General features: G+C 45.9%; 1 protein-coding gene across 1 annotated transcript in view; it reads left to right on the top strand.

The window, feature by feature from the left end:
• JAM3 (junctional adhesion molecule 3) overlaps positions 1-27,236 on the top strand; it is a 28,467-nt gene extending 1,231 nt beyond the window's left edge. The window contains 12 exon segments of the mRNA XM_050910936.1: positions 7,264-7,308; positions 7,310-7,403; positions 7,405-7,539; positions 7,541-7,652; positions 19,434-19,499; positions 20,387-20,500; positions 21,370-21,522; positions 21,759-21,961; positions 22,314-22,413; positions 22,758-22,887; positions 23,958-24,012; positions 24,659-27,236. Coding sequence (XP_050766893.1) covers positions 7,264-7,308; positions 7,310-7,403; positions 7,405-7,539; positions 7,541-7,652; positions 19,434-19,499; positions 20,387-20,500; positions 21,370-21,522; positions 21,759-21,961; positions 22,314-22,413; positions 22,758-22,887; positions 23,958-24,012; positions 24,659-24,694 — 1,243 coding nt within the window. The 3' untranslated portion in view covers positions 24,695-27,236.
• Positions 27,237-27,709: the final 473 nt, after the last annotated feature.

Below are 27,709 nucleotides of genomic sequence, written 5' to 3'. Positions count from 1 at the left end.
AATTTCTTAGAAAAAACACTAATATGCAAGAAGCGAGGTCTAGAGAGGGTGCTCCTCTGCAGTTCTTCAATGTCTTGTCAGAGCTCCTTCTCTGCTGTGTTGGGTATTGAAGGAAATTGCTTTTGGTGCATGTTCCAAACCAGACAACTGGCAGAGAAGAGAGCAGCAGATGCAGAAGCAAAACTTATAAATGGGAGTTGGCAAAAAAAAAAAAAATTAAAAAAAAAAATCATCTCTGCAATTTCCCCTGCTGCTGAGAGCACAGTTGGGTAGGATTCCCACGAACTCACCTGCAAACCACTGAGAGCTGTCAAATGGGAGTCCAGTCAACACTGGTCTGGCATTAACTAATTAAAAAAGAAAACCAGCCACATACATGCTGTAACCTGACAGCCCACAGGTATTTGAGATAAGCTCGAAAAATTAATGGGAATTGCTCTGTCATGCAAGAATCACTTGTCAGTATAAATAATATAATGTATTGGGTTATGTAGTGCCCCTTGTGGGATGGAGCACAGGGCTTAACACAGTCAGTTACAAGGGGAAATGAAGGTTTCAGCGCAGCAATAGATGAAGCAGATGAAATTAAATTGTGTTCAGATAATGCTCAAGGTTTTCTTTTTTTTTTTTAAAGTCATAAATCCCAGGGATTTCAGAGTTAAAGCCAGAACACACTCTAACCTACTCCCATCAATGTACCTGATTATTACAACACAAATGTAAGATCAGCGGGTTTTTAAGAGTCCTCTTAATTCATTTGGGCACAGCTGGCTCATTTGAAGACACTGAGCTTTAAAACTGCAATGTGCCAGGGACTTACTATATTTTTGGCACGCGGCTAAAAGGTAGCCGTTGACAATGTTCAGCAGTATTTCAAGATTTTTAATCGCATTATTAAAAATATATTTTGGTGGCCTAGGTAAGATTTTCTGCTGAGCTGGAGAAATCCACTGAAATCTTAAGGGGATTTGTTCCCATTACTAGGCTGTGTTTCTAACGCCCATGGCCTCTTCTGAAAATCCCCGCCTTAATAAACTCTGGGGCAATTCCTTATATAAGTGGGCAGCATTTTACAGGTAGGATATAAATTAGGGCACTTCGTTTTAGACTCTGTTTTGGAGGGTGGAAGTATAATACTTCTAAAAATTCAGGTCCATTGAAAGCATCCGACTTGCCTGCTCACTCCCCCACCTGAGACACCTAATTCACTTGCCATTTTTGACAGCCTTGTCCAGTATGTCTCAGGGTGTATAACCGTGAAGTCCTTCAATGGTTGCTGAAGGAGCCCATAATATTCTACATATCCAAAGTAAGTCGGAATTTTTATTTCATTAGCAATAAGGAATAAGACTGGCAAACAATGTCATGAAAGAGAGCTGTTTTGAGAAACCAAGCTTACCTTTTAACAGAGCGAGCAGTGCTCTGCACAGCAGTCCTGCTTTTCATTCCCAGTAGAAAGGTTCCTGCCACTTCACATCTCTCCGGGGTGGCTGAGTGCTCTCTCAGACCTGCTCGAGTGGAGTCAGTTGCACAGCTGAGGACTTAACGATTTTGTCTGCACATAAATGTACAAGGCTCTGCTTGATCTTTTAGGCCAAGATCGGCCATTGAGACAATATTTGTGCTTTGCTAGGATGTTATCCTTGGAAAACAAAGGCCTTGATAGATGTTACTGCTTTTACCTGCATTACAGTAGCATGTACGGCTTCTGGTCATGGATCGGTGTCTGTCTTTGCTAGGTGCTGTCAAAAAAAAAAAAAAAAGAAAAAGAAAAAACTCACTATACCAATTTGTGTCCTCACTCAATGAAAGCTACCCAAAAGACTAATTCATCGCGCTATTGGGCTGCCATAAAGATGAGGAGCATTCCTTAGAGTATTGGATGATAATGGCTGCGTGAGCAGCCCTTGAATCACAGCAGTGGAAAGAACCGAGTATCCATAGGCAAGGCAGCGTCTACCACGTACCCCGAGGGTCCATTAAGGAGATCGCTGCCTGCTAATGGACTTCCTCCTGAGGCCTCTGGCTGCTAACACTCTCTTGAATGATTTCCGGGAGCTTACACAGTTAATGGCAGGGAAGGTGTTGCAAAGTCCTGCAGTTCTTGCTGCTTCTGTAAAATAGCTTTTATCTCCTCAAAGGATCTTAACAACAGCTATTTTTAATACACACTTAAATCTTTGCTTTAATCTTTTTCTTCTGCATTGATCTCTGCAAAAGCCCAAAGATAAATATTTCTTTATACCCACCATGTTGTTTGGAGTTAGTTATTTTTAGAGCCTGGAAAACATCCGCTCTGTAGTAGCGAGGTCCTGTGCATCAGTAACATACCTTAGAAAGGGAAGTCCCAGCTCTGTGCACAACAGCGACTTGTACCTCTGGACCAGCCCTGACTCCCCTGGCCAGCGGAGTCCCCCGTTCTTGGAAGAGCAGGTTGTTTTTGTTGAGATGTTTAGATACCAACGACCAAGGTGGAAGGAGTAATACACAACCCCCTATTAGCGTGAATGATCCGTGCTTTGCTGACAGGACTGGATACACATGCCGTGAAACAGGTTAGCTTCAACCACCGTGGATCTCCTTGTTGATCTAGGAGCCCCTACAGCAGAGGAGGTGCTGGTTTGTTTCCCTCTTTGGTCTTAGCTACTCTGCTGAGATTGCACGTAGTGTACATCAGTGGGGCTGGTCTGATTTCTCAGGAGGCAAGGAGGCAATAGCTTATCTCATTTCTTGTGCACGAGCAAATAGCTATTAGTTGGCTACAGCTTGCTCAGTGCTGATGGAGTTGCCTTTGAACTGGCGATCTGGAGATGAAAGGCAGAGAGCCTTGTAATCGCCTCCTGAGTCTCATGGGTTCTCCCTCAAGCAGAACTGGCTATTTGAGTTGGTAAGCATCCTTATGTATCTGGTGTTTTCCCTTCATTTTGGCCAGTTTTCAACATCCCATAAATAACAGGGCAGTGCGGAGCTCTGCCTGCCAAAGCTGCCTTGCGCGTGCTGGAGGGGAGGTTAAACCAGGTACTAACTTCTCTCTTCTTCCATCAAAAATCCTCTGGTGGGCCTGGCCAACACACAGCTGTCCTCACCCACAGGCACTGCATGCTCTCCCACATAACAGGGCAAGATAAGCCCTTTGAAGTCTGCGTTTGGGCTGGCAGCAGCTTCTAAGGCACTCCAGTGCCCCCCTCTCCCAGCTGCCAACTGCGCCTTGAGTTCTCCGAGTCAACAGCTGAGCTACGATCAGGGCTGGTAAGTCTGCAGTGCTGGATCGCTGGGGCTTTGCCAGGGGACAGAGGGGACTCCAGATCCCAGTTCATTCGCGGTGCTCTGTGAGCATGGGAGGACTCGGGGGCTTTTTCCCCGATGTTGTGCCGAGGCATGCTCGTCGCCCGCCAGCAGCCCGCTGTTGGTCAACAATAGTGATTGTTCTCCTTGCCCGGGGAGGCTCCTGGTGTTCTGCTGCAGGCTCCTCGATCCTCCTCTTTCTGCAAACATTTGGAACAGATCCTGTTTGGCTGTTTTGACAGTTTGACTCAGCTATTAAATGACAAAGGCAAGCTGGACCCAGGTTCACCGTGATAACAAGCAGCTCTGCAAAGAGGGGAGATGAGGGTCAAATTCAGAGACGAGGCATCAGGCTCCGTGGGAGAGGTGCAGAGGATGCACCGTGACCTGGCCTCAACTGTTAGAGCCGGAGCGGGGTTGCACGCAGCAGTTCTGCCTGCAGCACGTAAGGGGATCCCTAACCTTGGCTGTAACACAGCACAGTCTCGAGGAGAGCGTGGTTTTGGAGCTTCTTGCGGTCTACTGACAAACATGTCATAATTCTGGCTGCTTAAGTATTTCCCAAGAGCTTTTCAATTCCTGGCTCATCCTCGGTCACTTCTGAGACACACATGCCATACGTCTCACATCTGTCACTCAGCTTCATGTTCTAGACATGATGCAAATTTTGTCTTTGCTACAAAGGTTTCCCTCTTCTCCTCCCTCCCTGGTTTCCTTTTCCTATCTGTGTCCCTCATTAAGAAGCAGTAGCTCCTTCAAAGAAATGCGAGGGAACCCATTTGCAGAATTTACAGCTGCTTCCCAAGGCTTGAGTGTCCTCCTCTTTAACAGCAAGCTGTTAAGCATGTTCTTAAGTGGGAAGATAAGTGGTGTTACGATCCTTTCATCTTCTGGCTCAGAGCAGGCTGGAGATAACTGATAAGGGGATGACAGCAAGGAAGATGCATAGGCACCTTTGGATTTAATTCCTACTTTGCAAGGCAGTCATTAAAGCACATCTCTGGTGGGAACACCGGCTGGTAAAATAAAGCTGGTCCTTCCTTTCTCAGCATATGTCTTTTCCTCATGTCTCTGAGGCAGATCCTCTGTCTGTGCCAGCAGAGCTGGTGCAGAATGAGCTAGGTTCTCCATTTCGGAGTCCTCCTTCTGGTGCTAACATTCAAGGGACTTGGCTTGAGTTGTCTCTAGACGCTGTTTCGGCTGGTGATTTCATTTCCACATTTCTTTTTTTACAGCAGTCCTTTGTGGATTTGAGCTGTACTTTAAACAGGGCTGCATTTGCAGTATGGGAGTAGCAGTCTTGCACACGATGGGCAAAGATGCATTCCTCTGCAAGGATCTGTAAGAGAGCACACATCAGCGACAGCTTCACGTGGGTGGGAGTCTTCAGACCACTCTTTAACAGACTGTGCATTCAGTTCCAGAATTCCTGGTTTAGTCCCTCGTCTGCTGGCTGAAACAGGTGCCAAGCACATGCCTGTAAGGGTCTTTATTGGGGGTGGTCTTCAAGGTCAGCTGTATCCAGCCCACATGCCAGCTGAGTCCCTCTACCTCATCTTCTGGCCTAGCTGGCTCTCGGCCATCCAGCCCAGAGGTTCCTAACCATGGTACACACGCTGCTTGTCGAAAACAAACCACTTGAAAGCAGTGTGTCTGTGGCCCAAGCCTGTGCCAGCCTGCTGCACTTTCCTCCAAGGAAACGGGGAAAAGTGGTTGGGGCAGAACGTGTCAAAAGCTCAACAACGCCTCCGAGGCGTGCAGACTGCCTGGTGCAGCAGAGAGCCGCTGCTCATCCCACGTCCACGTGAGAGGAGACAGCACCTGCGCAACTCCAGGATGCGGCAGGAGGGGCTGTCTCCACAGTAGTACGTACCACGGTCTCTGTTGGTAGCAATGGTAGCTGTGCAGATGAAGTTGGTGAGCTGCTGGGCACGCTAGGCCTAGGAACATAGGTAAAAGTTGAACTATTTGAGTCAGGGAGTTAAAGCCTTTGGCAGGGTTTTGGCACAGTTTGCGAGCAAGCATGATCCAGAGGAGACAATGCCTACTGCATTGAGAAGAACGCATCTAGGTGCTGCTGTTGAGGGGGCTTTAAAGGAGCCCTCGCTAGCGCCAGGCTGTTTCCAAGTGCCTACCCCTGTCTCTACTGTTGTGTTAAACAGAGACTTCTGCTCCCAGCACTCTGCATGCTCTACATGGTGGCAAGTCTTTTTACTGATGAGGCTACAAACCTTCCCATAGCAAACCCCTATCTATCTGCCTAGCAAGTCTCCCCTCTGCTTTATCTGGGGAGCTGCTGCATAGCTGAGCGGTGCTGGCTTTTCCACCCTAGAGCTCTTGCATCACAGCCCAAAGCGTGAACAGAGGCTGCAGTCTCCCTCTCAAATCAGCCCCCAGTGCCTCTGCACCTCGCTGTTACTCAGCACTTTTCACTGACAGGGAATTAAGTAGGATTTCTAGGTCATTGTGGGCCTGTCGGGAGGAATCGTCTCCTGTAGACCTCATTATCAAGGCTCTTTCTGCAGTGCCAGACTTCAGAACAATTGCAGCCTGGTTCCCTAAACACTGACTAATGAGACAGAGCTGTTAGCAGCACTTTGCTAAATAAAGGCTGTTTCTGCCTGAGACAGAATAAAGCCAGACTGGATTTTCTTAGGTGTCTCTCACACAGAAGGTATTTCAAAGGACCATTATTAAAATAATGAGCTAGATGTTGCTCTTGTGGTGGCTGCATAGGGTCAGTGCTTGATGCTAGTGCCAGGTGCTTCCCCAAAGCAGTGGCTTCAAGTAACTTGTGCTCAAGTGACCTAAAAACCTCTCCAGCTCCCTTGGTTTCAAGGTATCTTGCGCATTTACCTGAGCTCCTGTGACTTTGTCCTGCTCCGATAGTGACTTGCTGCCTTATGGTGGACAAGCTGCTTGTAGCTCTTGGTGACCTCCATTTCCTTGGGTGCCATAGGAAGATATCTTTTGATCTCTGGCTTGTAGCAAAGCTTGCTCAGCATTCATGTGCATGGCTTTGGAAAAGTAAGGGATCCAGCATCTGAGCAGGTGGGACAAGTGGGACTGCCGAGAGGACTGCCTTGTACAGCTGCTTTTGAAAGGAGCTAGAGGTTTGCAGAGCATCCAGGTTACCTGGATGCTGAGCAGAAAGGACATAGCCCCCACTTGAGTAGTCTGAGGTCAGGTAACTTCTGTTGATGTTCCTGTAATGAGATTTTTCCATCCTACCTCTCTTCCTGTTGTCGGAAGGGCTTGGATTAAAGATGAACTCTGAACCATGACGGGATGGGTGCTGACTGCCTCTGGCTGGAGCAGGCACAGGAGAGCTGGGGATTATTACTTGGCCAGTTTGCAGGTTTGTTTGAAGTGGTGCTTTGATGTGGCTGTGGGAGTCCATGGAAGGTAAACGGTGTCTAGACAGGTTTTTCTCACTCTCTGTTGTTGTCTCTGAAACAGCAGAAACGGTGCCAAACAGGCTAAATGGCTCCAGGATGCGAGAAGCAGAGCTATTTCTAGAAAGATGGAACAATGGTTCTTCAGGAGAATCCAAGCCAGCTCTCGCTGAACCCTTGTTGAACCTCCTGCAGGTGGAACTGCTCCTCTCTGTGCCCCATGCACTGCCTGGATCAGTTAATTGCAGCTAGATGCTATTAAGAGTGAGCAAGGGGAAGTCCAAGAGGTGGCCAGTGTGTTTCCAGGTGAGCTGGCATGGCAGAGAGGTACAGGAGAGGTCCATTAACCAGTGCTGTGGCCGGCAGGGTTGGGAATCCAGGATGTCAGTCACTTTTGGCAGCATTTGGAGAGGGATCAGGCTGGCTCCAGCAGTAGTGTGCTGAGAAAAGACTTCCTCAGTTTGGCTAGCTGGATGCTGCCAGGACTTGCCCAGCAGAGCTGGCCTGCGTGCCCAGTAACAACTGTAGCCAGTGGTTCAGCTACACTGAGAGGGAAAGAAAAGGCAGGCCATGATCTAGAGAGACTTGTCGCTGGCTGGCAAGCTGTGCTCTCAGCCCTGTCTTGGCTCTGATACGCCATCTCCCCCAGGCTGTTTGGGAGGGGAAGTGGAGACTGCATTCAAATGCCTATTGTCTGTCCTTCAGCTGGGAGCAGAGCCAGAAGAGAGAGAGGCTCTGGCAGCATCTGATACAGGGGGCAGATGTTAGGGGAAACATACTCATCCGTAAAATGCTGTCGCTGGGATTTTCAAAGGAGCCTCAAAGGTTAAGTGCCCATGTGTTGGAATGTGTACATGAAGGTCAAGAGAGAAATCCTGGGCTCCTGGGATTCCTGCTGGGCTTGGGGAAGCTTTTTGAAGGTAGCTCTTGCCACTGGGACAAGCCCTTGTGCAGCATCTGTGGGTTGTCCAGGTGACTGCTGTTCTTGGCCCCATTTGTTTAAGCATAGCTGGGGAGAAGGGCAAAGCCACACAGTGCCAGATTTCATCTCTCGTGGGGGCCTTCAGAGGTGCGCAATTGAGTTCAGTCTGGCTCCCCTCTCCTGTAGCCAGCTGCCAACTTCTGCAAGCATGAGCTGAAAGCAGAGTATTTCCTGACCCTGCCTGTCCTCTCCCTTCACCCCTGCCAAAGTAGGGCTCGGCCACAGGTTTCAAGCAGAGCTGGAAACTTGGCACCGAGGCAAGGAGCAGAAAAGAGCCCAGCTTGCTCTTCTGTGTCTGGGTTGGCTTCTGTACTGCTATGGGGAGTACAAATATGTTCCCAATCTGTTTGCTTCACTGACGTGACTCCAAGACACACAGGCAACAGATACACGGACCAAGAAGGGGCCATTGTTAGAGGGACCTTCTTGACTGTGGCTCTGCTGTAACCAACCGACCGCTGCTGCTCTCCAGCGCTGGACTGCAGCCTTACCCGTGCTTCATTCACAGGATCCAGAGCGCTTGATCTTCCCGGGCCCCCCAGCTTTAACTGCACATTAGCACAGACAAGCCAGGGGTTCATTCCTGTTTTACTCAGCTTGTCCATCCATGTGTCCTGATCTGGCCTTTTGATTTACGTGCCCATCTCTGGCAGGCAGGTGTTAAATCAAGCTGTAGATAAAGGCAGTTACAAGCATCGCTTCCCTGTGAACCGCCCCAGACATTCAATGACACATTGCTAATTGCACATAGGCAGACAGCCCGAGCAGGCAGATAGCTTGCTCTGTGCTGGAGGCTGAGCAGCGAGGAGCCAGGGGAAGGGAGTGATGGACTGATGGACAGGTTAGCATTTTGGCTAAGGAGGAATAAGGGCTCCAAGAAAACCAGAGAAGAGGAAGGGAGTTACCTCATTTGTTTCCAGCAGCCAAGGCAGGGTTGTCCTCTGAGAGGTATTTCCTTAAGCTTTATCCAGTCTGATTTTAGTTGCAACTTTTACGAACAATAAAGGCTTCCACGGTTTCCCTTGGAGGAACTGGAATGAATCCAAATAGATTTTAGTGCTGAGAAGCAGATCCTGTTATTAATGTCAGCCTAATCATTTCTTTCTATCTCCTTCCCACCTTTTTTTGCCATTCATACTCGTAAAAAGCCTGCAGGCGGTTATCAAGTCCAGTCCACCCTCTTCTTTAGCTGCTTCTGAAGTTGCAGACCAGATTGCAGCCTCCCCTGGCTTTTAGGATCTGTGAGAGGATTTCATGCGCCTGCACTAGGGTGGTGGGGGGATTGTCCCTCATGCCTCAGGAGAGAGCTGGCAGTGCAACGTGTAAACCCCAAAGCCAGCAGCACAATGAAACAGAGCTAAGCTGAACTGGGGACCAGCACATGCTGCTGGGCCCGTGTCTCTCTGGGAAAAGGGCCTCTGACCAGGACTCAACTGGGAGCATTCAGCTGAGAAAATTCTCTGCTAAAAATAGCAGCAGGAGATGTTTAAGGAGAAAAACAAGTCAGGGTCTGGGAGAAGTTAGTTCCCAGATATGTGGCTAATTCAGCTCTCCCAGGACAAGTAATCTTTTAACCTCTCCATGCCAAGGCTCGTTTCTGCTGTATTAAACAAGCTTGCCTTGGTCAGGAATCCAGGTTGGGACAAGCCAGAATGGCTTTCGTCCTCACTCATTGCTCTGACATGGCATTACTTTCCTCCCTCTTCCCCTGCTCATTTATGCCAGCATCTTCCTAATAGTGCTCTATGTCAAGGTTTTCATCTTTATCTGTCTGTGACTTCATTTGGGATCCCTTTAATTCCCGACGTACTTCCTAAGACAATAATCTCTATCGAACCCTGCAGCACAACTCCCTCTGCAGGTTTGCAGCCTATGCTGAGGCTGATGTTAACAAGGTAAGTCTTTTCAGATCTGTTCGCGTGATTCAGGGCTGCCCCTAGAACAATATTCCCCCAACTCACACGTCTTCAGGCCTGCACATGGCTCGCGCAGCTTTCTACTGAATGCCTTTTTCCCTTGTAGATCTGCATCCTTTGTTCTGACAGATTCACTGCAAAGCTTCAAAGCTGCCTTACAGAAGACGGCCCCACCTCTCCAGCGTGCAATGACGGCAGTAGTTTCACAAGCTCTTGGTAGCACGCTTATAGGCAGATGTGAATGTTCCCTTGGTGCCTGCAGTCAGTCTCTTGCAACGTTCATTTGTACATGTTTTGTGCAATGCATTAGCTAGACAATTGTGTTTTATACCCAAGGCTAGAATTATACACGCAAAAAAGACAAAAATGATACTGTAAAATCGGAAAAAATGTTCTTAAAAAGAGAGCTGTTTTCAGTCTTGTCATAAATGATTTCTCTGTGTGCTTGCTCATGCCCTCTCCTGTTCCCTTCTCTAGCCTACTCTCAGCTCTTGGCTCTGATGACTACTGCTCTCTTCCCAACTCCCGTTTTCCACAGGAAGATGACATGGTTGGTCTCTGATAAGCAGAACTTCAGATCTGTGTTTTGTTGGTCGAGCTATAGGCTGGAGGAGAACGGAGGATCAAGAGATTAGAGTCACAGACAGAGGAATAGAGGATTATAGGCTAAAACCCTGCGAGTCTCTGTATTGATGGTTGGGACACAGCCAGACACTAAAGAGTATTGCAAAGCCTGGTGCTGATAGCATATCCGCTTATTTCTTGTCTTTGCATTTCAGGCAGCTTTTGATATATGTGTCCTCATCAAAAGCCAGGGTCAGGCAGGTACCGAGCATCCTAGCTCCTGTCGAAGTCAAATACCTGCTGAGATCAAGTCTGTGCATTGGCTGGCACTCAGCCTGGAAAATGTCACTTTGGCTTATGAGATTCTCAGCAATCCTTGAGTCAAATTCCCACACAAGACAAAAATAAAGGAACTTGCCCCTTTTCCCGTTACAGTTCATTCTCTCTCCCTGATCCTGGCCATAGATCCCTGTCATGTCTCACTGACCTGACTGTGCCCTGGAGACTTCCCTTAGCATCTGTCTGCTGCAACGAGAGCCCTGCCGGGAGGAAGGGAGAGGACAGGAGGAAGACCATTGCCCCTGGCTCTTATCACAGTTATCTGCTGCTTCCCTCCCACTTTGCACTAATTTGGTATCAGCATCTGCCACTTTTGGGAGGAAAGGGACTTGCTGAAGTGAGAAGTAACGTAGGATGTGCCTGTATGGCAATTCTTGGGGCTGGCTAGGGAAACAATGGAAGGCAAGTGGGAATAGGCAGGAAGGGTTGGTTTCAAATCTGCCCTGTGCAAATATTCCCACTTCTCTTCAGTGCTCACCATTTTTGTTCCTGGCCTTTGCTTTTGCTGTTGTAAGGCACTCTCATCCAGTAAACAGATCACAGAATGGTATATCCACTGCCGGCTGAGATTGTGTGTTCCTTACTCTTCCTGTGACTTCCCACTCCTCAGTTTTTTCCTCCAGTGAACTGGAACTGTACATCCTTACTGAATTGCAGGGGATGCTGAATGTGAAGGGACTGAGGCTTAACTGATAAAGGTACAGCACTTTAAGAGATGAAAATGATCATGGCGAAACACTGCACGTGAGAACCTCAGCAGACATCCAGGGGCCCAGCCAGTTGTATTCCTTGGCTTTTCATGCCCTAAAGCAGAGGTGGGGATGAGCTGACCTCCTGAGATCCCCTCATGTCCCATTTTCTGTGAATGCAGTAATTTTCATGGTCCGTATTGGCTGTGAGCCAGACCAGTTTGAAGATGTAATTACGCTGTCCATTCGTTAATGAAAATGACAAGAACAGCACTCAGTACAATGTGACTGTTTTGATACATTCCTAGCCAAGTGATCTGTAATTGTTTCCTTGTTGCCTTATTTCTCTTCTGGCTTTTGCCAAAGACTTGGTGCAGACGTAATTAGAAGCTCTCCTGCCTAATGGCCTTCCCTCAGAGCCACACAGTAAGGCCACCTGCCCCTGTTTTTTCCTCCTGGAGAGTCAGCGTAACATTGCCAGCCCAAAGCATCTGTGTAAGGGGCTTGACCTCAGAGGCCAGTAGCAAGGCAAAATAAATGATCTGGGCAGGACCTAATCCCCTGGTTAGCAGTATCTAATGCAACGCAGAACCTTCGTGCCCGATTCCCTGTTGCTTACCCAAGGAAAACAAGACTTTCAGTTCAGCCTCACGTTCCTTTCTTGGGAAGGGAGAAGCAATTCAGGAATGCAAGGGCTGGTAATAACAGCCTCTTCTATGCACAGCTTTCCTATTCATGTTTCCTTTCTGTTCCCTCTGCATTACCCTTCATCCCAGATTTTGAGGGGCAAATTCTAACTCTTTCCATCTTTTCTTTGAGCTGAAGATGGCCCGAAATATCTTACAGAAGGAGATGCAGTCTGACATGCTGGAAACTCTCTAGCCCTTGCTGCTTCCATCTTAGTCTCTTTTAAGTATTAGGTATTAGTCATCCACCCAAGTATTGCTTCCTTCCCATCTTGCACGTACATTCAGTCCTTTCCAGGAGAAGAGCCAGAAACCAGGGTATGAGCTTGGGAAAACAGGAGAGCTAGAACCAGATCATGCACAGATTAAGATGTTGGGCAAGGCACGTACAGCCACATCTGCAAAGTATTAAATGCCCATCTTCCCCTTGATGTCAATAGCATTTAGATACCTTTGCGGAGCTGGCTCTTGGTCTCTCAAGCCACGTCTGTTCTGACGGGTGAAAAGCTGTTTCAATAAAATGGGCTAAGTGTGTTAGGCCCTTCAACCTGGGAGCTTTCTCCCCAGGTTGCCAGCCATCGGCTCAGCTCTGGCTCTCTCCTAAACCATCTGTGCTCCCTTAGGGAGAGCAGAGCATGAGAACCTGCTAGTGGACTAGGTCCAAGCTCAACATGTCCAGCCAAGAGCTCAGACTTATGCTAAGACCGTGAGTAAGCTTGAACTCTTCCTGTTCAGACAGCTCTCGAGCATGGCTCATGATGCCTCCTCCTAGCATGGGCCTAAGGATTTACAAAGTGGGTGGCGTGCAGATCTGATCTTGAGAATAGGCTGTCTCATTTTGTGAAGGTGCACATATGCAGGGCCTTAATATCTCATCTCTAAACACACTGCAATGCCATGAGCAAAACAGCAACCAAAGATTGTGAAATTCTTACCTCCAGAAGCCCTTGTCAGATGGATATTTGAGGCAGCGTGTCTGCAGCTGCATCCCAACGTGACGAAACCAAACTTTGGGAAACCATCAGAAAGCACTGTGCGGTCTTCACCAGGCAACACCTACACTTCCCTCCCTGCATGGGAGAGAGGAACAATGTTTGTCTGCAAGAGGAGGCCGCTCTGCAGAGAGGCTTTTGTCTTATGAGGGCTCTGTATCTCCTTGATAGCAACCCGTTTCACTACTGAGTGTGGGTGTATAGGCTGTGTGTATACCAATGGCTTTGCTGTCTGATTAGGAGGTAGAACAGTAAATCCTCCTGCCCAAAACAGGGGGGAAAAAAGAAAAAAAAAAGAAGGAAAAAAGACTGTGTGCATGGTCTGGATGCTAATGGGCCTTCTCTGCAGCAAATACAGTCAGGTCTTTAAGGTGCCAGTTTAAATCAAGAGATTTAAACAGGTTAAGATTCGTTCCAGAACTGTACGTACTCTGTTCCCAGACAGGCATCTCCTTGCCTTCTCTAGTGGTGAGCAGGAAGAGAGTGAATTAAGAGCAAAATCTGAAATTCTCACATCTTCAGATGAACACAAATACTCAATGGTCTTCCATACAACTTTGTCCTGTGGCATCCTGGTCCTGCTGAGACCATCAGAGACTCCCTTATTATCAGCATTTCAGAAGAAACGAGTGCCGTCAGCTAGCTACCTAAGAGAGAAGAAAAGCAAAAGCCAGAACCGTGTGGAATGCCAAACACTGCTCTGTAATGTTGCATTTGCCTTCTCTAGGTTAATTATGCTTCATGTTCCCTGCCCAGGCGGGCACATCTCCTCTGTTTGTAGGTGTCTATCAGAGAGTTGGCACCCTTTTAACTGAGCGGTACAAGCCATGCATCTAAAATAAGTCATGCTGTTTTATGATAGCTGGTAAAAATAAAGCCTTACTAGCACAAGCAGCTATAACAGCACAGAGGATTTACGACTGAGTGGGTTTTTTCCAGGGTGGGCTGGCCACAGTCTGGTGATGGCCTTTTTATAACCGTTATCAGCTCCCACACAGACCAGGTCCATCTGTTACTTAATTTGAACAGAGACACTCCTAAGCTTTTGTTCGCTAATCTCTCGCTGCACATCTACATTGTTCTCTAGCAGGGCAGCCCACCCGTGAGTCAGGCTTGGCTTACTGATCTCGGGGAGGCGCCATGGAAAACTGGAATAAAAGAAAGGCACGCAGCTCGCTCTGGTCACTTGACCAGCATGGTCCACCTGCCTGCTCCCTTGTATCAGCTTGAAGGGGCTTTTAACCTGCAACTTGGATGTCAGAGCAAACATACAGCCAGCTCCTTGGACTGGAGGCAATGGCTGAAAGTCAAGACCGAGTACTACTAAACATTTATGCACCCTTTATAAATCCAGTCTTTATATATCACAAGTACATTTAAGTCCCTTAAGCTATTCCCAGAACCCCAGCCAAAGGACAGTTGGACAAAAAACCCCAAAAGCTTACCAGAGCGGGTTAGGCATTTTTTGGTATCTCATTCTTACGCCATGCCATGTTGCCTGTCCTACACCACCTTGTCTACACTGGCACAAGCTGCATTGTGGAATTGCAATGAGATGCACTGGGGATAGAGAGGAGGGAGTATAAAGAGCCTGAAGCACTGAGAGACAAAAGGATGGATATTTGGAGGTGCAGACGGTCAGATGTTTCTGAAAGTTAGGGCTTATGGTGATTTCCTCAAAATAAGCTGAGGGCAGAAACCTGGCCTCCCTCTTCCTTGTATTATCCAGTCCAGCACTGTGTGGCTTCCTCTGGAGGTTTCTCACACATTTAACCGTTAGCTTCCTCCCTACCGCATACACACAACACTTCTAAGGCAGGGACAGTCCTGGGGTCAGCTGGGCTGCCCTTAACAACAGTGCTTGTCTCCTGCCTGCTGCTCTGATCATCGCTGCTGTACTGTCCTTGTCACCATTTCTTTCACTGCGGCTCACAGTATTGAGGATGGGTGCTCTAGGGGGCATCTCCAAACTGGCAGTCATAAATGTGCTGACATACAGAGGGTTCGGTTAACATGTTTCTAACACCTAACGATATATCACTCACTCTCACTCGGTAGCACTTCTGCTACACAGAGTAACCATCCAGAAAGCAAAGATGCTTAACAAGGCATGTGGTTTATAGCAGCATTCCCACATGGCTTAGATGCATTTTGAATTGCAAATCAAGCAACGGCTTAGTGATGATGGACACCTCAAGCAAGGCATATTTTTGTTGCTTTAGTGGGCAGGTGTTTAAATACAGCTGCATGTTTTTGTACTGCTTGTGCCTGACAGTGCATTAACTAAAATTACCGTATCAGATAACTGCAATATCGGCAAAGAAGCACTGAACAATACTGCAGCATAGACTGCTGGCAGCAACTTATTTGAACTGTTTCCTGGTCATCCTTTTTACCTTGCCTTTAGGAATACTTCACCTCCTCTTCAAATTTCTGCCTAGAGTTTTTAAACAGAGAAGAGATTGGGATGGAAGGTCAGGCTTTACTTTAAACCTGGTACAGAGAGAGGAGATTTAACACAGTATAGTTGTCTATAAACCTGCTAGTTTTTTTCTGAAACTATAGTTTCAGTGTAGCATTTTAAAATGATTCAGATAACATGAGTCACAGTAACAAGCATGGGCTGGATCTCTTTAGCTGAAAGAAGCGCCATAAGAATATGCTATAGACTTCACTGCCTTGTCCTGGATTCTATTTTGGAGAACTGATGGCATTTGGGATTCAACCATATGTCTGGCTGAGTCTGTAGCACATACAGATCTGGTAGGTATTCGGAGATGTAGCACATACAGATCTGGTAGGTGCGTCTGTTGTGGCATGCATGCTGCTCTGGAAAGGAATGCACGTCTATGCCCGGCTGTTCTCCACATCCCACGTGCTGAGGCCTTTGAAGTGACATAACACAAAACCTTTGCTGCTTATTTGCACTGGGCTGAAAGAGGCCTAAAGGAACATCTTTGGAACACTCTTTTTAAAAGGTGGCAGTCGCCACTAATGATGATTTAACACGCCATAAGTGTGGTCAACAAAGAGACAACACTTGCCAACAGCAGGGAAATGTGACACAGCACAGATGCCCTGGCTCCTTGAACAGGAGAGTGCTAACAGCTGGGAAGCACTGGCTTGCTGCAGATTCCTCCAGCCCCAGGGAGACTGGTGAATAAGGGATCCCCCAAAGTAATGCTAAGAAGAGCTAGAACGGTGTTCTGCTCCTGCGCTACAATTTGTACGATCACTTGAGGTTTTTGTTTTAGTTTGCTCCTTGCATAGCTGTAGCCTTCTTGTAATTTAGAACATGCTACTTGCAGTATTCTTCTGCCACGCACAGAATAAATCTGTCTTAGCAGCAATTTAAGCAGCCACATTGATCTCTGCCCACAGTCGATACATGTAATAATGTCAGAACCTCTCACAGAGTCTCCAAGGACTCAGCTTCTGTCTAAAATTTGTTGACATCCTGCTTTGTGCCTGAGGGATAGACCTAAATCTCTTGTGTTTCGCGGGTGGGAAAAAGCCTGCTGTGAACAATTTCCGAGAAATGAGATGGGGCCGGAGTTTGATGGAGTCCCACTGTCTTGGAGTGAATACTTCTAGAGTCATAACTCCTTCAGAGTAACACAACATTGTGGTATTACTATCTCTACCTTCAACTGAACTTATATTGTAGCTACAGTAGATGTACTTCAGTAGGATTGTTACCATGCTATCTACTTGATGGGACACAATTTTTCTGAAAAAAGATCTTGTGTGAGCAAGAACGTATAGCAAAAACCAAACTGGTACATCAAGTTTCCTTTAAGGAATGAGGAACCCTTTCCCTCCCCATCTTTCTCTAGGTTTTCCAAAAGGAAGATTCATAGGATAGTACAGACCAGATAGACACTGTGCAAGCTGCCTTCTGCGGCTCTTCAGGTGCAGTGCAACTCTCTATAGTCATCTGCTGCTTCAGGTCTCGGAAGAAAGCTAACGTGTAGAAGCGTCTTTGTAACGCAGCTCCCTGATGAAGGAGGGTGCTACCTCTGAAGAAGGCAGAACCTACAACTTCCCCCTTTTTGAAAACTGAGCCAAACGCATTATCAGAGCCACCTGTCCCAAGCTGGAAGCCAACCAAGATCTCCACAGTTAAGCTAAGTGCTCAGGCCTGGACCCTCAAGAAAAGCTTTCTTGGTTCCAGAAGCAGGAACCTCACAGCAGAAGCAATCAAAAGCCTTGTTTGTATGAAGTGCCCTACGCTATTGTTGAAAACATGTCCAAAGATTTCTAAAGGATTTCCCCAAGATTGTTTCTTGTCTTCTGGTGACTAGCTACTTCTAATGCTCTGGGGTTTTGCTGGGATCAGTGAAATCTGTTTATGCTCACAAGGGAGCAGAGCAAGGATCACAACCCCAGACAGAACACCTGAGAGGATCAAAGGATGAACAGAGGGAAAGGAACGTGTCAGCGTCTTGTGGCATAATTACCTTCTTTCAAGGGGTAGGTCTGGAAGCACCAGGCCTGATGAAAATGGACTCTGCTGCTTCATAGCAGGCTTGAACAAATTACTCGTGGTTGCTTAGACCACCTCCTGACTGAAACAAACCAAGACCAGAGCACCTGCTTTGACCTGCTGAGAACCAGCTCTGAAAATGGCATTCTCCTGGCTCTCCGAAGTAAAGCATAAGCAGACTGAAAGCAGAGTGCTCACTGCACTGTCCTGTTACTCATTTCAGCTCTGATACACAAGACTTCTCCCAAATAGCTACATTATAGTCCAGAGCACTGTCATCTTAGTTCAATATTGGATTTCTCCCAAACGCTGCATGAATGTCTCCAGTGCAGAAGGGGGAAGGGTGGAAAGGTCCTGCTAAGAGCAGTTTTGGCTGGGCCAACTATCAGTTTGCATCAGCCGGTGGCTTTTATGTGAGTAACAATTATTTTGTACACAAAGGCAGCTTCTCAACCTTGCCAAACTTCAGCTCTCCCCAGTGGTCTTTGGGGTGTGAGCACTGAGAGCCAAGGCACCGAGGAAAGCGTCAGCATTTCACAAACAATGAGGGATAAGAATTGGCAGGGAACATTTCAAAAATGCTGAAAGGATTTTAGGTGTTCAAGGCCCTTGAACTTTCAGTGGGAGTGACTTCGCAGCTCTTGGGTGTTTCTCAGACTGCTGCCTTGCTCTGTTACACCATCTGATCCACTCCACCAGAGGAATTTTGCCCCTGCATTGTCAGATTCTCTTTGTCCAAAAGCTTTCCGCCCTGAAGGCCAGCACACAGGAATTTCCAACTGTCTGTCATGATGCTGAAGATCCTTTCTTTCTCCACATCTCTCTTCCGCTGCCTTTTCTGCTTTCTGTTCAGGTTTGTTATGACTTTTTTACTCCAAGACAGTCTTAACCTTTAGATACATACATCTCTTCTCATGTCACTGAGGCACAGCATCTTTAACTTGCTGTTTGATCGAATGCCCAGTGAAGTCAGTGGGCATCCTCCCTTAGATTTCAACAAACTTCTGATTGGATTTGTAACAGCAAAGTAGCATATGGGGCCATGGCGTACCCCTGTAGCTGATTATTTGGCACCGATTATAGTATGCATCCTCCTCCTGTAAGACAGGGCTTTGGAGCAGCCTGTGTTTTGTGAATACCATAGTCTGACTGAGAGGTGATGGGCTGTGCAACAACCAGAACACCCAGTTCCAAAATATCCTCTATGATGAAGGCATGGCTTGCCTCTGCTGTCTGGTTTGCTTTCTTCCTACCGTGCCGTGCCGGAAACCGCCTGTTTCCTTCTCCCTCAAGAGAGTTGTTGGTGAATGTGGGTATCCAGCAGTGTGTGAATGTGCTCCGGTGAAATGCACATCAGAAAAGACACGGAAGGCAGATTTTTCAAAATAAAATAATACGCGACAGAGGGAAAATGAGACTATTAATTGGAAACATTTTGGTGCTCAGAGCAAGAAGGACAGTAAAGGGAAATAGCTTGTGGTATAAGGATGCCTTGCGGCATTGCATGATTGAGCTTTTGTCCCAGCGTCAGTCTGGCTGGGAGTCTACCCAAAGAGCTGAACTTCTGTTTTCTCCTGAATCACAGTCCTTTCATGATTTACTACCTCACATTTTACATTACCACGCTGAGCCTTAAAGTACTTGAAGATGTAGTCAGCGTATATTAGAGGCCTGGCACATTTCATCTTCTAGGAACTGACCGGAACTCTTGAGGTTGGTCTGCTTCCTGTCTTTTCCTGATCATCGAATTAATTTGCAAAAGAATACTTTCACTCTTGCATTATCAGAGTAAGACTTCCTTTACCATCTAAATAAGCATAAAGCGCAAGGAAATGGCTTGTGCTGGCACTGTTTTTGTACCATTATGTTAATCCTCCTCTTTAATTGCTACTTCTAACAATTATATTTTCCTGTATTTACACCATAACTCCTAAATAAACTTAGGCCTGCTGGACCGGCATTAGGAGCCAGGAATAGGTTTTATCTAGGGAAGTTAGTCCTTGTAGCTGGCTGAGAAGATTTCTCAGCAGGCAGTGTGTTTCTAGCTGGGTGACTTATGAGCTGTGCTATTTCTTAGTACCTTCTGTTTGTTTTTCCAGGCTGCAGACTCTTGGCTGTGGAACTGACATCCAGCAACACCAAGCCCGTGGTGCAGGAATTCCAGAGTGAGTGCTGCGGGGGCCCGCTGGCTGCCTGACGCGATTGCTGCACTGCCCTCTGCCTGGGGATTTGCATCAGTCCAAACAATTGAGAAAAATTTTGCTTGTTGCTCGTGGTATCTGGTTTCTTGGGGGAGGCAGGACTACCGAGCGCCTGAGATTCAGAAAAGCGCTTAAGAATATGTCTGTATCTCTCCCTGTTTAGCAAAGCACTTGATTGAAATGGTTTATTGAAGTCCCCTGCAAGCCATTGGCATTGCGAAGTGTCTGCCTAAGTGCTTTTTTGAACTGGATCCCAAAAGGAGGAAAGGCGGTCACCTTGCAATTAATATACTGAAAAGGGGGTCGGGAAATTTATATTTTATCTTGGCCCTGCTACAGACGTGCAATGCGATACTGGGTAAGCCACCTCTCAACCCTGCTGCGATGCCCTCTTCTGTGGAGGAGATGGAGATGACAATGCCTACTTCAAAGGGGAGTGGGTTTGCTGAATTTATCCCCAGGCATCATGGTCCTCAGTACATTACCAGACATCGCCCAGGGAGATTCTGCATCCCTGACTCACGACGTAGGCTCTGATTAGCAGCAAGACAGTGCTGTGGACTCACCCTGTCATAAGGTCTTGTTTGCCATAAGTTAGAGCCTGTAGAGAACAGTGTGTTCATTTCTCTCCAGAGTTGATATCTGTTCGACTATTATTTTTGCTGGCCAAAATCCATCTTCCCCAATAGCTCCTGGAATCCAGCAGTGTTTCTGTTTGTGAGGGAGATGAAAGATAAGGCTTTGCTTTGTGGGCAGCATCTCCTAATAAAACACGGCGCAAGACTGCTTAAAGCAGAGCAAAAATACAGCTGCTTCCTATTAATCTGTATTTCTTTTATTTCTCCTGCTAGGTGTTGAGCTGTCCTGCATCATTAAATCCACCGTAACACCAGATCCCAGAATCGAGTGGAAGAAAATCCGAGATGGCGAAACCTCTTACGTATTTTTTGACAATAAAATGCAGGGTATGAAGATTCATTGTTCTTAGACCTCCAAAACAGCCTCAGAAACAATACAACTGAGAACAAACAAGTCTGTAAAAGGCAGGACCTCTGGCTGTCTTGCTGCTTTCTTCTGGAACTAGAGTTCAGCAGTCGAAGTGCAAGATGGAGAGAGCAGGATCTTCTTTGCTCTCTGCCCTCATTATTGACAGTTCACAGTAGGGAGCCACAAAGAACTGGAGTGAGATCCTAGGTAGGAGATACTTCTTGGGTAAGAAAGCAAATGCTACAGCTTCCCTTCTCCAGCACCTGGTAGTCCTTGCATGGTCACTGGGTGTCTGAGCTCTCAGGACCAGACACTGACCCCTCCTGTCTTTCCGTATGACATCTGAGGGCTCCACCTGCACTTCAGAAGGGATCTCTGTCTCGAGCTGTCAGTGCTTACTGCTGAGGTAGCACAGTGCCTGGCAGCATCCTGGGAGCACATGATTAGAAGCAGACTCTTTGGCTTGACAATGAATCTCCAACACAGGACTGCCAGTAGGGCTTAACTCCATCTGGAATTACTCAAACACTTTACATGGGATCAACAGCCACAACCAAATGAATCTTCCAAAGGAGACAAGACCTGAGGCTATCTTGGAAGTCCAATTTTGCCACAATTTTTGAGATTTGGGGTGGTGCTTTCCAGTTCATCCTCTTACACGGTTAGCAGTGTGGGTTTCCTCTGTGGTCAGTGGCGAAAGGAAGGCTCTCAACTTTCAAGCATCAAGTTCCTTTTAGGTGGTTCTCTTGACTCCAGAAAGAGTGCAAGATCAACCACTTAATTCAGATGCCTAAAGTTAGTCTGTGTGGCCACCCTGAAATTTTTCTCTCTCTTTCCTCTGTATCAGGAGACTTTGCGACTCGTGCAGAAATTCTGAGCCGGACATCGCTGGTGATTAAAAACACCACCCGGATGGACACTGCCACATACCGCTGCGAAGTGGCAGCACCTTCTGATACTAAAACCATAGATGAGATTAATATCCAGCTTACAGTCCAAGGTATTACTTTAAACCCAGATACCTCTGCAAGCACTGCTAGCTAACAGAACAGGCTGTGAGTCTCTCCAGAGTTGAAACAGTGGCACTCAACAGACTCTGGCATTTGTCATTTAAAACGAGCTGGAAATAGCGGAAAGTTTTGATGCCTTTGTAGCACAGCCATCTTAGAAAGTATGTCAGAAATTTTTTAGTTCTACTCAGCAGCGCCATTCACATGGTTTGTGTCTTTCCCACAGTGAAACCTATGACTCCTAGATGTACTGTGCCTAAAGCTGTACCTGTTGGCAAGACAGCCTCTCTTCACTGCCACGAGAATGAAGGTTACCCGAAGTCCACTTACAGCTGGTACCGCAACAGTGAACCTTTATCACCAGATACGAAATCGAATGCCAAATTCCAGAATTCCTCCTACACCCTGAACCCCACCACAGGCACTCTGGTAATGCCCTTACAGACATAATCAAGATTTGTTTTGCTACACAGGTTATTTTTAAAGTCGCTTGTAAAAGAAAAAAGTCATTGCATGGCTTTCAAGGAAGGTATGAAGGTTAGGTGTTCTAGGATCTGGACGACTTGGGAAAGGGAAGATTAATGATGGAAGAAGATATTCCCCTAGCTGTTTGGTTTTGATCGCTGCCAACACCACATGCCTTTTTAGAAAGAGGGAAGGAAGATGTCTCACAGCCCGCCGTGAAGCCTGGGCAACGGAGAGTTGCTTATACATGCTTATACCCTCACAGTGCCTTCTGTCTCTCACATCCTGCTCCCCCCCACCCTTTTCTTCTCACCAGGTTTTCCATGCCGTGCACAAAGGCGACACAGGCCGTTACTCCTGCATAGCAACAAACGATGCTGGCTTTGCCAAGTGCGAGGAGCAGGAGATGGAAGTCTGTGAGTGGCTCTACATACTTTTTGTCAATGCTTATTAATATATCGCCATAAATAAATTGTCATCACCATAGGGAAAGAAGGGAAACATCCTAGAGCATTAAGTCATCCTCCTTTCTCATAGCCCCAAACACAGAAGACAAAAAAAATCTAAAAATTCAGGGAAACTTTAAACCACTGTTCAGATTCATACACAGTTTTATTCTTGGAATCAGGGACTCACTGGTTCCCTATGAATTCTTGGGGTTTGCTTAGAATATTCAAGATATGTCATTTTAGTGTATGTAAAGCTAGAATATTGCTACTGCCTTAAAGAAATACTGGATGATGGCTTCTCTCTTTGCCAGATGACCTCAATATTGGTGGGATAATTGGCGGAGTCCTGGTGGTCATAGCAGTTTTGGTGCTCATCACTCTTGGTATCTGCTGCGCCTACAGAAGGGGTTACTTTGCAAACAGCAAAGAGAGTGGGGAAAGGTAAGCTGGGATTCAAAGCGTTCTTATACAAGTCCCCGTGTCCACAGCTAGCATGAAGTAGTCTGAAGGGTGCCAGAAATTGGTGGCTAAAAGGCATTTCAATGCCTGACTTGGACGTATTTCTTCCTAGTTCCCTACCAAAGACTACAGGCCAACCCAGTTCTTGAAGTATCCAATTCCCCGCTGTAAGCCCTGCACCATGCCGAAGGTTCATTTGCCTAAGGGAGAATTTTGGTATAGCTCCTCTTGTGCTCGCTACCAAGACCAGACAGAGGAGTGATAGCTGTGGTGTAATACCCTCATACTTTGCATGGGAAGTGGGGACCAGCACAATTAAATGCCTACAGGTGTTTGTCCAATAGGTTATGTGCTGTTGGCATAATGAGGTCTACAATTTAATGAACAGAGCTCACTGCACCATTAGTTTAAAGCATCAGGACATGCATAGAAAATATATGCAGAAGAGTAGGCTCTCTACAGGAAATCTCACTAGTTGTGAGAACCTAAATTTGGGATTAAAAACAGCCATTTTAGCATGCACGTTAAAACGTTAAAAACAACAGCATTAGCATCAGAAACAAGCCTTGATGTCCTTACAGAGTCTGTAGAAGAGATAATATATGTAAAACCAAGATTCTCACCAGATAGATTTGTTCCCCGTTAAACATTGCTTTTCAGCAGAAGTCCTGTCTTTTTTTGTTTGGTTTGGTTTGTTTTTCAGAAAAAGCTCCAAATATCCTATTTAAATGCAGCTGAGGGTTGGCATACACTGGACTTGACAGTCATATATAAATCCTGAATTCCTATGGGATTGCAAACAAGGGGCACTTCCTTATAACTAAGGAAAATGCTGAAGGCATCTGGCAGTGAAGGTTTAAAATGAACTTTATAATTGCCACAGGATACAATGCAGGAGGCACACAGATCTATCATTTGAGCAATGAGCTGGGTTTCTCTCTGCTTTTCTTTTCATTCGGCTGCTCTTCCTCATTTTCGTCTTTCTCAGCACCTCCCCTCCAAAATCCTGCAGTCGTCTTGTCCCAGAAATGAGCTCTTTTCCTTTATTTCAGCTACAAGACTCCAGCAAAACCTGATGGCGTTAACTATATCCGGACAGACGATGAGGTAACAAATGATTGGCATTTAACATCTCTCTGTTTAGGAGAGGAAGAGGGTGGGCAGAGGACTACTAGCTTTTTTAGAGCCTACAGACTTTCTTAGAGTGGGCACCACTCAGAAGCAAGGATGTAGAACAGAGAGAAAACAGAAGGGTGAAGGCTGAGTCATTTCCTTAGAAATGATGAACAGTTTAAGTTGCCTTAAGTGACTGATGCCAAGAGCTATCAAATGCAGCTCTGCTCTGTCTCAGTTATCTTATGGCTTGACCCCCTTAGGATGAGTTTCATTGGATTCAGTGGGCAGGCCATGATGCTTTTACAAGAGAATTTGCATTTTGGGATTTGAATAGATCACTAAGCTTAAGATCAGACAAAGGCTCTCCCTGTTAGCAGAGATACTGAAGAGGGAATGAGAAAGTCCCCTGCCATGCCTTGGTAAGTGAGGGGACAGTAGGAAAAGGAGCACCTGGCCAGTATGACTGGTGTCTCCCTCTCCTTACTAGCTGGAAGGGGGTGCTACCTAGACAGAATGCTAGAAGTTGTACAGATTGGATCTACCTTTCACGGGCGTGTTGCAGTTGGGGACAGCAGGAACAAAGAGTTGCCTGGAAAGCCACTAGACCCTTCCTACATCCTGAACTGTTTTGTTGCAGGGTGACTTCAGACACAAGTCTTCATTTGTCATATAAGATGCCAAAAGAATATTGCAAACCAGCAAAAGCAAGTGTGAAAATACCTCCTCCAGGAACTCAAAGCGAGAGCAAAAGATGAATTAAGTGCGCTTGGAAGAGTTTGGAACACACAAGAACTTGATAGCTAGCTATCTGTATATCCTTTTTTTCTTTGCCAAAGTTTAAAGTAACTCCTCACTGCCCAACTTGAGTCTCCCCTGCCTCCGGAGATACCAACAGGATCACCTAAACCTGTCCTTGGACTAAGGAAGCGTTTTAATACTTCCCAAGAGACTGGGCTGTGGAAGCTTGTGGAATTGCCTTCTATTTGTGCTGCAGGGACACGGCCACAATGTGCAAACCAACCAGGGGAACAGCATTAGGTAAACGTGTAGTAGACATTACTAGTACGTATTACTAGTAGACAAAAAAAGGTGCTGATATGGCAAAAGATGGACTTCAAAGAGTAAGATTAATCCATGCAAGGGGGAGTCTTCCTCTCAGCAGCTTGTTGCCCAGGCCTGGCTGGTGACTTTTACACATTTGTGATTGTCTTGCGCTTTTGACTCTGACTGCTCAGGTGCAGAACGGGATATCTGAATAGCCTACAGTGACAGATACCGATACAGTAAATGCAACTAATGTTCTCAGCCCTTTTGTAAACTTACCGAATTCTCATTACTCCATTTAACATTAAACACGGGCAGCATCAGGCCAGAAGGATTGCTTCTGTTCACTGCTTTATAGAAAACTCATTGCACGCAGGTAACCCCTCATTCTAATCTGCACAAAGCAGGCTTGCCTCTTGCGTCTTTTGGTATTTTAAAGAGGCTTATAGTGGAGGCAGAGAACCTAGTGCTAAGACATCCCTTTCAGGAAAATTAAAGCCAAATACTTTCATGGGCTAAGGTTGCCATAAAAGGTACTGAGATATCTTCAAGCTTTTTTACCTTCTCCATTTATTTTGTAAAATCCCACATTCTAAATTTTTTGCAAAGATATATTTTGATTACTTCAGAAACGGTAACATTTCTATTTAAAGTGTAAATACGTGATGCCAGCAGTGTTTAAGTAATGTAGCTATTTTTTTACTTTTTAAGCTACAGAGAGGAGCTCACATGTTGCTATAGTATGGCACTGTCAGAGCATATCAGTATTATTGCAAAGTGTAATAAAAAACTGCAGGTGGAACAGCATCTCTTTCCTCCTAAGCTAGCTTCAGCAATTTCCTTGTCACAAGAGGTCTTACCAGACACAGAACAGAGTCACTCAGGGATAGTTTTTGTAAATTTATGGCAGAAGCTATCAACTTTTTTATACATAAAACTTAGTTTTCTTGCCAGTGACCAACACTTTGTTTTTGTTGTTGCAAGAAATATCCAGGGATGGCTTTTGGATTCAGTTCCAACAAGGTGACAGAGTGACTTCAATGTTTGCTACCCCTCTGCAAGTTCCCTAAAGCACTAACACAGTGCGACAGCTATGGCAACTTTACAGGTTTAAACTGCATAGCCAAGGCAACTGTTTCTGGAGTTGGGAAAGCAAAAGCTCAATACAAAAGCACTTTTGTAGCGTCAGTTGCAACTTTTCTCTAGATGGTAAAAGAAAAAAGAAGAAAAAAAAAGAAAACAAATCTAGTTCTCTTGGCTTTAGAGAGAATAATTGGAAACACGTGTTTCCCAGAAACATACATGTTGATAGTGTTGAACAGCGTTGGGTAATATAAGACTGCAAGATGTGGATGCAACACTAGAACTGTGCTGTGGTTTAAGATTTTTTTTTTAATGTAGCATAATTTAGTGTTCTTGTATTTCCAATATGAATTGAGTTGTCTTAACTTTTCCTGTATACAGTATTTTGGATACTTGATGATTTGGACTGTCAGTGTTATTTTTTAGCATTCTGCATTAATCTGCTTTGTTTCCTAGGGGCCTCGCTGGACATGCCATTGCTGCATTTGTTTTGCCTAAACAAAGTGTTACCACTTCTTTTGCTAATGAAAGTAAAAATAAGGATGGGGCAGCAATAACCATATGTTCTCTGTGTAACTTGGACATTACCACTGCTACCTTGCAACTACATTATGGTTACCTTCTTAAGACATGCTCTTCAACAAAGCCACACAGTACTGTTCACTGGCTGCATGCTGCCTCTAATCATTGACAGTAGTGAGTGTAACATTCCTTTGCACCTTCTGTATATCCACTACTCCTTTTCTATGCTGCTTTTAGGATACCTATAATAAGGGAGAGAAAGAAAAGGTTTGAATCAGGGTAGCTCTGGGCACTATGGGAGCACAATCTACAGTCTCACCATGAGCCAAAGGCAGCCTTCATATGAAAAGCCAGCAAGCTAAGAATCAGGACTTATTTTTCAGTTCTAAAATGTGACAGTGGCATCTCTAGCGAGAGAAGGGGAGATGATCCCCCTGAAACAGCTCATGAGATCTGATTGATGGAATTCATTGTATCTTTGTGAATAATATTCAGGTTTGTACTAATGTATTATGTTTAACTTTGCCAAGAATGTTTTACATAAATACCAAGCTATAAAGCATTCTAGTAGGGTTTTTTGTTTGGTTTTGGTTTTTAAACAGCCATATTATTGGAGGCTTCTGTTTTCAATTCAGTGAAATAAGAGAAAGTCTCTTCTGTCAGAGCACTCATTTACTTCTATTGGGCTGAAGGTTACAGAAAGTCCAAGGTATGTTGCTGTTTATCAGTTTATTCTTGGACATTTGTCTATCCCTGGTTCTTCTCCAGAGAAGACAGATTAATGCTCACAGGGCTCATCTCAGTGCTGCTCGAGGACAGAAGAACTAGAAAAGCACAAATTAGGAAATAAATTATTCCAATTTACCATTCGAAGTGGTTAAACAATATTTTAAGGCAGGAGAGAAGGTACAAAATAAATGGATGTGGCCATAATTGACCATTGCTTAAGCCAAAGCCACTCCATATGTCCCCTGTTCCCAGGTTTTGACTTTGATTTTGAGAATAAAGTTTAATCGCACTTGAAGGTTTCTCTGATCTT

Source organism: Gymnogyps californianus, chromosome 25, assembly GCF_018139145.2.
Source record: "Gymnogyps californianus isolate 813 chromosome 25, ASM1813914v2, whole genome shotgun sequence".
Taxonomy (NCBI): domain Eukaryota; kingdom Metazoa; phylum Chordata; class Aves; order Accipitriformes; family Cathartidae; genus Gymnogyps; species Gymnogyps californianus.
This window is presented reverse-complemented; position numbering and strand designations above follow the sequence as displayed.